Raw genomic sequence first — 14,641 nt, forward strand, 5'->3', positions numbered from 1 at the left:
TTCACTAAGGCCAGGAAGCAATGCTTTCTACCATCCCCTCCCTCAGATATGAACAGGGGGAAGGGGAATGGGAATGGATATGGATGTTTTACCCTCCACACGGTCAGCTACTCTCTGGCATTTGAGGAGCAACTGCCACTGCACACCCCACTGGAAACACATGGGAATGTTTACACACATGGAAATAAATGCTAAGGTAGAATAAAGTTAACAACACAGCTATTTTTTGGCTAGCACTACTTGTTTTCAGCATGTGATTCAACATCTGATTGCATCCAGTTCAACTGACTGCCATGCTTGGGCAATATTGTCTCTGGGAACCAATGACTCTGGGCAGGCACAGCTGGACTCCATTGGACTGTGAAGTCTTCAAAACATGCCATTTGTATTATATTAGACATGAGGTGGGCTAAAGACTTCAGTGCTGGTGGCTTGTTAAAGGCTCAGCTCAGAAATTGAGCACAACTGTGGAGGCAATTCGGGGGGGCTGTTTCTGTGGATCTGGTTTGGCTATCTCCTTTGGAATGCAGAGGTCAAGCTGAATACATGCATAGAAATCAATGCAAGAGAAAATATTTCTAGTTTTATATTGCTCTCATTTCTGCCTTTCAAGATCTCAAAAGCCCTGAAGATATGTTCCCAGGAGTAACATGGTTAATATGGGGCCAGAGTTTGTGAAGGGCTTTGCAAGGCTTCTGACACCCCCACTGTGTTAAACACCAGCTTGACTCACAGGCGGTGTCGCTGTCTTCTCTGGAGTTGAGTGACAAAATCAGGCCACACCTGGAAAAGGAGTACATTGCTGCCAAAGTCTAACTCCCCATCTTTGAAACTCATGAAAGAAGCCTCAAAATCTTGATCCTTTTTTTTCATCTATGCCTCTTTGCATTTATTGTTTTGTTGCTGAGCCTTTCAGGTAATCTTGGATCACATTTGTAACATCTTCTTCATGACCAGGAGGTATATTTTATATGAGAGTCAGCGCAGCTTCCCAAAAATGCCAGCTATTATGGGACTTGCAAGACTATCATGAGACCTGGCACCAGTTTTATGTATGCTTCCACAGGGCACATGCTGGCTACGCTCATCATGTACCTGCTACTGAGCACATCAGCATTTTGAAGGAGCGAAAAAAAGCCACATTTCACTCTGAAAATCTACTGGCAAATACTGAAATGCTTAGATCTGAGAAATGGGAAAGGAGAGCATGTTTTCATCCCTTTGTTTACTCTCTATATTCCACAGCATTATGCATGCAGTCACTGCCTTGCCGAGGATTCAGGTCTTTCCCCTGCTCTACAAGAGGGTGCTCACTAGCAGAATGAAAAAAGGAGCAGGCCAAAGAAGAGAGATGGGCACGCAGCAGATGGACCAAGATCTTCTTGCTGTCCGTGGAGTTCTCAGATTTGTTCTCCTCCCCCTCAGACCTGCCTGCAATCTGTCATTCAGGGGTAACAGCCCCAAAATGTGAGGCCTTGAAGCAAGCCAGTTTCAGGCACCAACAGCATATCTTTAGCAAGTAAGCTGCAAATACTGGTGAGCTTTACAATACAAATGTGCAACAAAACAAGTATATTGAGCACAGCAAAGCATTCACCATTTGAATACTGCCACCTAATCATTCACAGAGCATTTGCCCGGTTCTTTCCACGCTGCCGAGATGCCACAGCAGCTGCCACTGCAGGAGTGTATGGGACCTCAGCAAACACCGCCACCAACGCCCCTGGAGCAGCAATGTAGGCCAGCGCCAGGCGTGAGAGACATTTGGTCAGCTTGCACATGCCTTCCACGCTGGAAAAGAGGGCTCCCACCAAGGCCCAGCGTCGCGGGCCACCAGCACTGGCTTTCAGCAGCTTCGGTGGGCCTGGGTGACTAGGCAGCACCATCCCAAATCCCATCCCTCCGCCTCCCTGCTGTTTCTTGCCGCCCCGCGCAGCCACTGGCAGCAGGCGGAGCGTGCGGAAGCGCCGCACCCTGCGCGGGCTCTGCTCACCAGTCCCGGCTCGGACCGGACCCCCCCTGCGACCCCCCCGCGCAACGTGGGACCAGCTCCCCCACGAGCCCACACACCCCCTGTCCTCGGGCTGCCACGCGTGCCCGGCCCGGGGGTGGCTCCCCACACCCGGGTCTGCCCCCGCAGAAGCCCCTCCACCGCCCAGCGCCCCCGCCCCGGCAACGGCCGCGTCCCCAGCGACCGCCGGCGGCGGCGGCGGCGGCGGCGGCGGCGGCGGCGGCGGCGGGTAAAGGCCGGCCGGGCCGGGGGGAGGCGACCGGGCTGTGTTCGTACCCCCTTCCCTCGCAGCCATGGGCAGGGACAGCCGGCAGAGCCGGCAAAGGAAACCCCCAGGGCCGAAGGGCGAGGAGGGGCGCCGCGCGTTTCACGCCCGGGCAGCGTCCGCGGTATTGCCGGGGGCTGCCGGCATCCCTCTCCCGGTGACCTCGCGTCGCCGCGGTGGACACCCCCATTCCCCCCCCCCCCCCCCCGGCAGTTTGCAGGTCTTAATCAAGCGGCCGGGCTAATGAGTTTTCTTCCCTCTCGGGGACTCTGGAGAGGAGCTTCGCTGGGAGGAGGGAGCGTTTCAGGGAGCGGGACTGATGGGCCTGGCAGAGCAGGGGGGCGTTCAGCAGCAGCCAAATGTTTTCCTTGACTCCCGGGGGCGAGAGACTCCTCTCTGAGTCTCCAGGGGCTGACAGGACAGAGCCAGCTGCCAGGAGTGGCTGGCCAGGGCTGCAGTGGGCAATGCTCAGGTCCTAAAGTGATTTCGTGTTTCTGACACCTCCTTTGGGCAGGGACCCTTACCTGGGCATGCCGACAGATAGCTGGGACCCCCGTGCTGGCCCTTTGCACTGCCTGGATTACAGTGATGACATTAACCGTATTCCCAAATGGCCGGCTGGCCTCATTCTGCCCAATCTTCCATTACAGACAAATTCCATTATATCTGAAGCTAAACAGATTCCTCATTCAGCACGCACTTTTTTTTTTTTAACATACTTAAAGCGCATTGCCAACAGCCCCTTGAAGAACCTGCAATATGCTGTCCTAATGCATGGTTAGCATCAGCCTTTCAAAGTGCAAGGGAGCGCGGCATGTCCATGCAGTGGCAGCATCAGTGGTGTTAGCCCCAGCACTCAGGATCGCTTGCCAATGTCCCTGCTAGCCTGCCTGGAGTAGAGGTAACAGCAGAAAGGCCAGGCCAGCTGCAGAACAGCTGGCATTTTCAAGGTGCTGCTGCAGTCATGTGAGAGCTTCCTTGATTTGTGGGTAGACTGAGCTTCAGTGTGAATGTGATCTTGGCTGGGGCATAACCATCCTCAGAAAGAATTTCTCCTGCACTTACAAACTCTCCAGTACATGCAGTGTCTACAGCTGTTCCATTTCTTGAATCACCATACTGCTGGTAGGAGGCATCAGCCAAAGGTCACCGGTTTCCGTGCAACTCTTCTTTTTTGGTTTCTCTGAGCTTTGGTGTGAATCAAAAGAGCAGAAAACTTTTATTTCCAGATCAAAACAGGTTCAACTGAACAAGGTTTGTTAGGCATGCTACGTAGCAGTATAAATTGGCTGTGTGAGTGGATTTCTGTCAGCTTCTTTCTGAGAAGGGAAGTGTGATTTCTTTTTTTTTAGAAGTTTTAGTATCATTTACATTTCAGCCTAATCTGGGTGTTAAATGACATAAACTGGGATTTTACTACATGACCCCATTTGTTGTATATCATTTAAAACAGCCTTTTCAGCATAGGTAACTGATGTGTATGTAGAATGGGTGGGAAGGAGTGTGCATTAACGCTGTTGACTTGGCTTATTGATAGTGAATTACAACACTTCTCCAGTGTTTAAATACATGCTTAGCAAACGTGGCTATGGAAACTAGCTTGGCTCATTAGCTCTGGCTGGGTGAGACTGCTGCAGCCAAGCTAAAGGGGATGGATGCAGTGGTGAAAGAAGCCCATCTCCTGGCAGTAAGCACAGCCGGTGGGGTGTTCTTACCATGCTGGGGGTGGTGGCAACGGATGCAGCACAAGTGGTGACTCAGCATCAGACTCAGCCTTCCCGGGCACCGTAGGCATGGGGTTGATTCAGACACTTTGGCCTCGCTCTTGCTGGCTTCACACTGAATGCCGAGTGGGGATGGCAGAGTCAGCTGAGCTGACTTGTGGAGCTCAGGTCAAGGGAAAGCTCCTCAGCAGCCCAGACACAGACAACCCGAGGTGTCTGCCTCTCTTTTGGGGCCACCCTACATTGGGGCTGGCCCACAGCTAGGTAGCACACACTGGCTGACTTCCCGCTGCAGGCAAGCTTTGCTCAGTGAGCTTCATCCCGTATATGGAGGGGCTGCACTGTTTCTAGAGCTGGGTTTCAGCTCTGAGGGCAGCTGTGTCTCCCACTCTGTCTCCGGGAGCCCCTTTGGCAGTCCTGCATGTGTCATGGGTTACATACCCTCTAAAAATCATGGATCTGCCATCGGTAAACTGGCAATTAGATCATCTGCTGGAATGGAGCCATGAAATAATCCTAGGCCACCAATGCTGCACTGGCTTTCCTCAACAGCTGGCCTTTAACAATTGCTTCCAGAAGGTCAGGAAAGCCATCAGAAGCTCCAATTAGCTGTGACTGGCCTGGGGGACAGAGTGACACAGATGCTTTTTGAATAGGACAAAGGAGTGAGCAAAGAAAAAACATTTTTCCCAGTCACTTCTCCTCTACTAATGCCACCTCACTGTCATCTGACTGTGCTTTGCCCTTCTGCTGAAGGCCATCAAGCACAAGAACTGCGTTTCAGCTGGGTCAGTGTGCTGTGGAGAATCAGGCCTCTTCTCTTTCCCCTCAACGGTGGCCTGCCATCACAGCACCTTCCTTTGGGGCCAAGGAGCCTCGCAGAGAAAGGACTCCCAGTCCTCACATCTGCCTAACACCCTTTCCTTCTCCTTCCACACCCACCCTTCAGACCAGACTCCCTTTTTCTACAGCCTTTGCCTTTGTCACCTCTACACCAGTGCCTCCCAGGAGATACAGCTTCCCTGCCCTTGGTGCCCTTCAGCCTCCTGCTTTGTGCCAGAAGATGCCCTTGCCACTGCCATCTCCACCCTTTCCTGACTCTCATTCTGAAACAATTACTCTCTTCTCAGACCTGCTCCAAGTGCATTTGAAGAAGCCTTTGCTGACATATTTGCTACAGTACAGCATGAATCGTTTTGCTCCTCTCCTTTAGTTCTCGGCATTTCACAGATCGCCTCTCTTCCCCCTTTTCCCAGTTCCTTTGCAGGCCCTTACTCAGAAGGTTTTTGGAGGGGAAAGGAGCAGAGGAAGAAACACTAGCAAAGCCAGCTACAAAGCTTTCAGGGAGAGCAGGGCCTGTGCTGGCTGAGGCAGCACGAACTGGGAGGGCAGAGAAGGGAGCTGCGTTGTGCAGGGGAAGGACCTGAGGCATTTCATCTGGGGAGCACAGTCTGGCTCTCACCCTTCACAAAGGAGGAGCTCTTTGGGATCAAAGCGCTGTTCAGCTGAGAGATGTTGTGGCACAAGATACTACATGGCAGTTACCTTCTCTTGGTCTTGCAGGAAGCTGACCTCACCTCTGACATTGCCATCTGTCCATCTGCCACATGCTTCTTTCAGGTGTCCCATAGTTTCTAACCTCCCAGCCATGCGCTGCAGCCCTCTTATGTCCAGGTAGCCCCAGTAAGGATGAGCATGGGTCTGTATGCCCTGGGAGACACTCACCAAGCCTGGGCGCTCTTGTTGAACCCAGAACTCAAGGGGAAGACTCCTTCCTAGTGTCTCCTCTGCCTCTTTCAGACGAGTAGAGCTGGTAAGGGAACCATTAGGACTTCCAGGCAATAGCCATACATGTGGGAACCTGATGACTGAAAGCACTGGTCCTGAGGTTGGGGTAGGAAACACCAAATGGGAAACTTTGGTCTGGGAAAGCTCCGCAGAGCTAATAGGACTGGGCATCCTGCCTTCTGCTCTAGGCTGGTTCTTGTAGCTCATATCTGCTTAGGGTCAGTGTGGTCAGAACAGGTCTGACCCATCTCGTCTGTTAATGGATATTTGGAAGGAGTTCAGCTGGAGAGTAATTGGGAAAAGTAGGAAAAAAAAATTAATACACTTATAGCATATTCATCTGTAAAGCATCTGTCTTTACAGAGTCCGAAGAACAGGCACACTGAATCAAACCAGGGGATAGTCTGGCCCAGTATCCCAAATGCCTGAAGAAGAGTAGAAAAACAATGCAAGTTAATGTGCTTCTTTCATCCAGCACTTTCCTCGTCTCCAGCTGTGTTCAACTCACACTGACCCAAGTGGGGTTTCTGTGCATTGAATCTTTCTCAAGGGGTTTCTTTTCCATGGGCTTGTCCTGGAAACTGCATAGACTCTAAGTATCCACAAATATCCTGTGGCAAGGAATTCCCCAGTTCAACTGCACACTGTTTGAAGAACCATTGTTTTCCTCTGCTTTAAACCCAGGTCCTGCCAGCTTCACCTATTTCTTTTATTGGAAAAGAGAGTAAACAATCAGTTCCTATCCATCCTCTTCAACAGCACTCTGAATTAACACCATGTTATTATCTGCTTATTACACCTGGTACCTAGAGATCTACTTGTACAGGGCAGTGTATAAAGATAAGGCTGAATAATAGTTGTTTTGCTGCAGTGTTTACAGTCCAAGCAGAGGAAGCTGGCAAAGGGCAGAGGCCAAGTGCTTTGCAGGAGAGCAGTGTGAGCAGACCATGCTTATCACTGGCCTCTTTCTAAAGTTGCTTTTTTCTTTTGCAGGCAGCCCAGCTAGAAAATGCGGTGGTGACTCTCAAGCAATTTTCCTGTTGCTACTCCTGAAGGAGAAGTAGGTCCTGAGCAGGATGCAGCAGCCAGCTGCTGGTGACAGGAGCACAGCCGTTCCCTCGCTGTATCCATCCCAGGCCAGCCTGACAGCTGTCTCATACTATACATACCGTGTCACTGAGGATCCCGAGTGGTCACTCGCCACTGTCCCCCACCTCACTGAGCTCTGCCTCCAGCACATCGTTCACAATTTTGAAAGTAAGCATGAATGCGTTTCCCCTGGGCCACACACATGGAGACAGAGCATCAGTCCTGGGGAGCAGAGGGTCAACAAGGCAGGCAGATGCATCTGAAAGGCAGACCGTGGTACCCAGCCCTGCCAAAGGAACAGATGGGGAGAAATATCCCCTCAGGCATCTAGTTAAACAAACTGTTTAGTTGCTAAGTATGTACTTGTACACTCCAGGGATGGCTGTAGTCCTCTGGGCTGCTATCCAGGATGTGACTCTGCCCTAACCTTGTCCTATCCTTTCTTCTTCTTTCTATGCTCTGCTGGACTCACTTGCCTCAACCATGGCCAGGACTGTGGAGTTGCTGTTTCCTTCTCTGGATTCATGCACACATTACAGTTTGACTCAAGGATGGAGCCCCATTGTGCTGAGTGCTGTACAAAGACATGGGGAATTGCTCCCTGCTCAGAGGAGCTAGCATCTCAGAATGCATATTGTACTCACAGCCTCAGGTCTTCTCCATGGCTTTTGGTGGTGATGTGACAAGTTATACCCTCAGGCAGGCAATGTGCTTTTGAAGCAGGTGGACTGATGAAACATAGCAAAACAGAGAAAGCATGTCTCATCTGGGAACTGACTAGGAGGGAGAAAGGAAGGGGCTACCTGTCTTTTTGGCTGACTCAGTGAAGTGGTAGCAAAGACCAAAGATAGGTCTAAGGCTATGTCCACATTGGGACCATAAGACAGTACAGAGGAGCTCAGTGCTACCTTATGCCAGGAGCTGATGGTACTTGGGGATCTGAGCAGGGACACCCTTGCAGTCCCATGAGCCTGGTCAGTCAGTCCAATGCCAAATAGATTGGACCTACATTGTGTGCACATAAAAGCAGTGTGCTCAGTGTCTTGGGGACCCTCATGCCATTACCTGAGCTGTGCGGCTGTGTCTTGCCCACTGCTGTGGCCTGAGTGAGCCCAAGTGAAGCTAGCCCAGTTCTGCTCATATGTGTCCCACCTCTGCTTGTTGTTGTGGGACTTTGTAGAGGTCACTGCAGTGCCAGCTGTAGGACACTTGGAGAACCGACTCCAGGAAGAGGCTGTGGTAGAACTCTGGGTGTCCTTAGGAAGGAAATGCCACAGACAGCAAATATAAAGCTAACCCCACTTTGTGTCTCAAAATCTGATTTCCTGTGCACAGATAGGCCTCTCCATTGATGATTTCTGTTACTCGACACTACTGTGCACATGTCACCAAGCATTCATGGTAGGAGTATGCACGGCTTTTCTCTGGCATTTCTTACTACAAAGAACCCCCACCAGACAGAAGCCAGCTGCAACTTAGGGTGAACATCCAGGAAAGAGGGTGAGGGGAGAAAGCTCCTGGGAAAAGACAACTTTTATTTAAACATGGTGGACCTAAAGGCTAAGAGTATGTCTCAGTGGAAAGGAAAAGCAATCAATTTGGGGTAAGACAGACACCCGAGTTAAGATAAAAAGGCACGAGGACTTGCATGAAAAGCACACAGACAGTTGTTCTCAAATATTGTCTTTCAATATGCTTAGAAGCCAAACAGAGAAAGTTTAGCAAATGACAAGCCAAGCTTTCCCATTGCTGCAAGGCTGAATTAGCTCTCTTGGGAGCAGAAGTCCTGCTCTGAATATAAACTGCATTCAAACTAAATTTAAACTGGGAGCTAAGTTTCTGATGCAGTTCCCAAATATTATGGGAGTAAGCCCAATTATGCTGATGTTTTATTGTAAAAGTTAGAAATCCTGCACAGAAATGTAGGAGATGAATCCTACACATTTTCTGCCAGCTTAGCTCCCTGCACCAGCTGCTGGCAACTGAGAAGAGAGCCAGGATCAGCAGAGGGGAGGGCACGGGCACGCAACCTGGGGCCCGGGCAGAACCATAGTGCCAGCCATGGTTCCTACAGCCCACACCAAGCTCTCCTTCTCTTTATCCCCTCTAGAGAACCCTATTTTGGACCGCCTTCTGCCTGAGCACCAAAGGAAGGTGCTGGAGAGGCTCTCCACTGGCCTTCCACTCGCTGTGACTGCCAACCTAATAAGTGATGAGGACTACTGGAAGAGGTGCTGCACTGAGCGCTGGCAAGCATGTGACATCTCCAACTATGGAGACAGCTGGAAACAGATGTTCTTCGAACGTCACCTGGAGAACATCCTGAAATGTTTCATCCCTAACACCACAGACCCCAACCAGGTCCTAGAGCTCATCCCACTCTGCAAAGACTATGTGCGGAAACTAGAGGTTGATCAGTTCCTGCCACCAGTGCAGATGGATCAAAAGGAGGAGAGGGATGACCTCTCCAATACAGGGAGTGATTTTGGATTCGGTGAGGTCTCCATACATCACTATGACCTGGGAGTCCTCATTACTGCTCTCCCTCACCTTGAAGAGCTTCATCTCACTTATGGCGTGAAGGACTGCGGCATGAACTTCGAGTGGAACCTCTTTAACTTCACCCACCAGGACTGCTGCAACCTGGCTGTTGCTGTGAAGATGTGCCACAACTTGAAAGTAACATATCCCAAACTGAACCTTCCTTCCTCAGTTAGATCTGTAAATTGCCTGGGGATGGAAACCCAGGGACCAGTTTTGCTTGCTGGCAGCTCCCTTCCTTTCACAAATTGCAGTCTGGCAGAGTGCAGAGATGTTAACTTGCTTGCTCAGTAGTTCTGAGTATCTTGTTCTGCATATGTCCTTGTTAGAACAGGTTGTCAGAGGTGGGGTGAGAAAAATACTTGCTCCCACAAAACAAGTTCCCTGTAGTGCAAGAGAAAGCAACACCCCTGTTTTAACTCCTCACATAGTTCTGGGATGGAGGCAACAAGAAGCCCAGAGTTTTTCATAAGGAATTTTTGGTAGTTATGCTCAGTAAATACATGTCAACGGGCCCCAGAGGAGCAGACACTCCCAAGAAGAGCATGGGGAAATACTCACATTTGCCTTAGAGTGATGAGGTGTTCTCCTTCTGGGAACTAACACCATCTTTAGTTCTGTGGCAATGGCAGTGCAGATACTGAGCCCCACCCCAAACACCAGTGGGCTTTGCTATCCTGAGTGCAGCCAGAGCAAGCTGGCTGAACAGTCTCACCACAGATTGGTGTGCTTTGGGAAATATTTGTCTGCTTAGCTTCCAGAAGAGAAATTACCTCTCCTGTAGCTATTAAGGTGCCCTGGCCACGCAGGACAGTGCCCTTCACAGAGAGCACTGTGATTACTACCAGTGCACATGCTCATTCAGACAGTGTTCGACTGTGATCTGGGCTGAGTTCTGCTGTTACTCTCTGCAGACATTTGGGCAGCTTTATCTCATTTTAATTTAGCCCCCGGTGTCAAGATCCCACAGAGTCAGAAGAGAGGAACAGTCATTTCCAGGAGATGAACCATTTCTCCCTAGAACAGGCACATCAGTGGCATGTCCTACCTGCTGGAAGTATCTGCCCACTATAAAAGTAATTATTTGATCCTACTGGCTATAGGTGTCTGAAGTGAAGGGAGATGAATGCTGTCCAGTGGACCGTAGGCTTAACTCCCTTGAGGTCTTGCACAAAGCTCAATCCGAAGTGCTGGCTGTTTTAGTGTCCCTGTCCTTTATCTCCACAGGTTTTCAAGCTGACGCGAAGCAAAGTGGATGATGACAAGACCAGGCTGCTGGTCCGTAACTTGCTGGATCACCCCTGCTTGGTGGAGCTGAACTTGTCCCACAACCTCATCAGGGACAAGGGGGCACAAGCTGTTGGCAAGTTGATCAACCACAGCAGATTACAAACCCTTGATCTGTGTAACAACCAGATCCATCACTTGGGGGCTCAGGCTCTTGCTCGAGCCCTTGCTGAGAACTCCACTCTGACCTCCCTCAACCTGCGCCTCAACTGCGTGGAGGACAAAGGCGGGGAAGCAATCGGCCGTGCCCTGCTAACCAACACCACCCTGAAGTCCATCCATCTGGGAAGTAATAACCTGTCAGAGCCAACTGCTATGCTTTTCTCCCAGGTCTTGGCTCAGAACACCTCCCTGATGAACATCAACTTCTCATGCAACCACCTGGGGCTGGTAAGAGAAACCCCTTCTCCCTGCAGTTTGTGAGCCTGCGTGGTGGCCTTGCAAAGCAGATGCTGAGCCTGCCCTGCCTCAAAGCCACAGAGGGGAATGCATCCCTCACTTTGCAATCTTGCTGCGATAACAATCAGTTGGGAGCAGAGAAGAGACTCTAGCAGACAGCAGGAAGGAGAAGGACATCTGTGCAGGCACACGCATTTGTCTCACTCATTACATCTAGCTCTGTTTGCAGGGCTGAATCCAGCTTCCAGGCTTTGGGCTTTTGGGCAGAGAGGGGGTTTCCCCCCAGGAAACTGAAAACCGGGGAGTATGTCTGGGAAAAATCCCAGCCACTTCACACACGTGGGAGTAGATAATAATGATAGGCAGCATGAGACATGGGCCTTATGCATCTCCTCTGTGCTTCAGAGCTGCTGTGCCATCTGTCACTCAGCAGCACACAGATAGTGTCACCCTTCCCAGAATCTCTCCTGTCCGTCACATGCTCAGAGGAGACTGTTAGAAAATTGGCTTGGTTCTTGAACTTGTTTAACTCACCCTGCAGCTCTGGAGTGGTGTGGTAGGTCAAAAGTGTCTCATCTGGATGCTTATAAGTGGCTCCTAAATCACAGGCTTACATTTTCTAGACAGATGAGCATCCACAGATCTTACTACATCCCTAAGAGCTGCAGTATGCAACATGCCCACAAACCAGATCGCTTCTCTTCCGCTGATTAAAAAGTGCTTTAGAAATCTGAAACTAGACAGCCAAATGTAATCATGCTGGCTTTTAAACTTTCCGCGTTGCCTCAATTTTTCTTACTGTCACAATAAAGAGAGCGTGAGACCAGCTGTCCCTGCTGGCGGAATATTGGCATCAATGTGTTTGACAACGGTTTTTAAAGGATTTGATGGCAGAAAAACCTTTTGTGAGTTCTGACTTTTATGACCCTAGACATGGAAAAAACATTTGAGTTTAATGATACAAGGGGACAAAGGTTGGAGAGGATAGAAGGATTTTTGCTTAGTAAATAATAACCTCTATGCTTAGCAACTCTCTTCTGATGAGCTCTCCTGGTACCCATTTGTGAAGCTCCACAGCAGCCCAGCAAGTGGACTGGTGGTATTATCTTTGGGGAAATAGGGGTCTGTCTTTGCTAGAGATGCATCAAATTCTGACCTCCATACCCCATTAAAAAGGGACCCCTTCCAGGTCCTTTTAACTCTGTCCTTTTTGGCAAAAGGACTAAGAGGAAGGGTGCTGGGTTGAGGGGACCGCCTGGATGGAGGAGATGGGGGCAGGAGGTGTATTTGGTACCTGAAAGAGAATAGCTGTGTGTGGGGTAAAGTCAAATTGTTGCATCCCTAAACAATGTTTCAGGTAAGGGAAGGAAATGCCCCTAAGCAAGTTGCCTCACTGAGGCTATCTACATGGCATTTTCTGTCCTGTGCAGACTGGACTTCAGTTGCGTGAGCTCTTCCACTCAGGAAAGCCTGGGAAATGGCATCCAGGCAGGACTGCTAGTACTGGGGCTCTTGCCACTGCCAAGATGAGGAGCAGCACACCTGGTCACACTGCCATTTGTCCCCATTCAGCAGTGAGCTGGGGACCAGGGGACAGGGGAGAGCAGACACTTCTCACAGATTATCATTGCCAGCCATGCTATTAACCAGCCTGAGCTTGAGGACTCCTGACACAGTACCCAGAGGGAGTCATTAGCATGTGTCATATCACTGAGTGCTGCATAAGGTTACACTCCTTCCCCGTACTTCTGTGAGCAACATTTCAGGCTTGTGCAAAGGCCTTTGTCACTTTTGGCACCATCTGACGGGCTCCCCATCAATGGCAGCAGGGAAGTGCAGGAGAAGTTGCCTTGGGGAGGAGCAAAGGGAGCAATACACTTCACTTTCGGATCTCCTCCTTTAACTCCTCCTTCTCACCCATTTGCAGGATGGTGGGAAGCAGCTGCTTGAAGGGCTGGCAGATAACAAGGCTTTGACCGAGTTCAACCTCCACCTGGCAGAGGTGGGCCAGGAGACCGAGTACCTCATTCACCAAATTGTGTGGGCCAACCGGGAAGCGGTGAGGCTGGGGTCTCTGCAGCACCCCCCTGCCAAACCCATCTGAAAAAAATGCTCCAGAGAGCAATAAGCTTTGCAGGTGCAGTGTTGGAGATACTTTACTTCAGAGGCTTGGTTTTGTTAGTCTTTCTGAGAAACACTCAACTTGTGACTGCCACCACAGCCTTTCCCAGATCCCCATCATCCAACCTGTGACTTAATATGAGACAGATATTAGACCTCATGGGACTGTAGTGGCATCACAGAAGCAATCTACCTCTTAAGCCCTCTCTCCCACTACACTCGAGACTAAATCCCACCTCCTGTGGTGTTTCTTGCGTGTTCCGGCAGCAAGCTTAGTTCAGGCAACTGGATGTTGGTCCACCTGTAAAGCAGCTAAGGTGAAGACTCCACCATCTAAATGGTCTAGTCCAGTCCAGACCTAACCTTCAGGGCAGGCAGCTTTTTTAGGCTTTTTGCTGAGGAGGATGTGAGGTGGATAGAGGGAACGCTGTTTCTAGTTCCTCTGCAACTTTTTCTGGCTACTGCTCTGCTCAAGGATTTATTTGTTTTTATAGCAAAATCCGTCTGGAGTCTCAGATATGGGTGGTGAAAAGTAAAACAAAATAAATTCAATAAATGATAGGTCTCTCCACTGCGGTTTCCTGCTTTGGGTTGCTATGTCTTTGATCAGTGCTAGCCTGCTTTGCAAACAGGTGAATTCTTTACAACCAGATGTTTACCTTAACTAGTAGTGCTCTTATGTGCAAACCTGTCAAAAAAATCTGTGTTTTGTGTAACTTCAAGCTAGAGGGGTCCCTGCAAGACTGCCGGCCCACACAGCCCCCAGGGTTGAAAACGGAGCAGCTTCCTGGGCCTTGGAGGAAAACGGAGCAGCTTCCTTCCGCCCCATGGGCTGTGGCCACCTGAGGACAGGAAAAGGCACTTACTTATCTGACTGCCTCGGTCCTTCGACCACCCCACTCCAGAGAGGTCAGCAGGGAATTAAGCAAGCAGGCTGACCTCCATCCCCTCCTGCCCTCTGAGCAACACAGGGGCTTCACATGTCTCCCAGCCCTGTCCAGCACCAGCACTCACAGACCCACCACTGGCAGCCACCTCAGTGAATCATCTGAAACTTTTATTACACTGATTTGGTTTACAATCTTTGTACTTTTATATTTCCAACAAAAAAGGCAACATTGTGATATACTGTTTGTACATATATAGAGACAGACAGAGCTAGATCATATTGACAGAGTTGAAAAGTAAAAACTGTTTCCCCGTGTTCACAAAAGAATTTGTTCACCACATACCCGCTTCTGCCTTGTTCTGCCTGATGGATACAGACGCCCACAGTGCCGCCAGCTGCCAGCCCCCAGCCGACAGGACCTTTACCTGTGCCATATCACGCCCTTATAGATCAGAAAGGATGGAGTGCAAGGCTATCCCCAGTGGCGGTGGCCATGCGAGGGGTGCCGACAGGGCTCAGCTCCAAGC

At 50.2% G+C, this 14,641-nt stretch overlaps 1 protein-coding gene across 1 annotated transcript; it reads left to right on the forward strand.

Annotated features, from left to right (window-relative positions):
• Window positions 1–1,249: 1,249 nt before the first annotated feature.
• Window positions 1,250–13,741, forward strand: TCTE1 (t-complex-associated-testis-expressed 1). The gene is made up of 6 exons (XM_049830880.1): window positions 1,250–1,519; window positions 1,629–1,858; window positions 6,782–7,045; window positions 8,988–9,556; window positions 10,646–11,095; window positions 13,032–13,741. The coding sequence occupies exons 3-6, from the start codon at window positions 6,865–6,867 to the stop codon at window positions 13,206–13,208; spliced, it is 1,377 nt and encodes a 458-aa protein (XP_049686837.1). The 5' UTR covers window positions 1,250–1,519; window positions 1,629–1,858; window positions 6,782–6,864; the 3' UTR covers window positions 13,209–13,741.
• The last annotated feature ends 900 nt before the right edge of the window (window positions 13,742–14,641 follow it).

Source organism: Accipiter gentilis, chromosome 28 (genome assembly GCF_929443795.1).
Source record: "Accipiter gentilis chromosome 28, bAccGen1.1, whole genome shotgun sequence".
NCBI lineage: Eukaryota > Metazoa > Chordata > Aves > Accipitriformes > Accipitridae > Astur > Astur gentilis.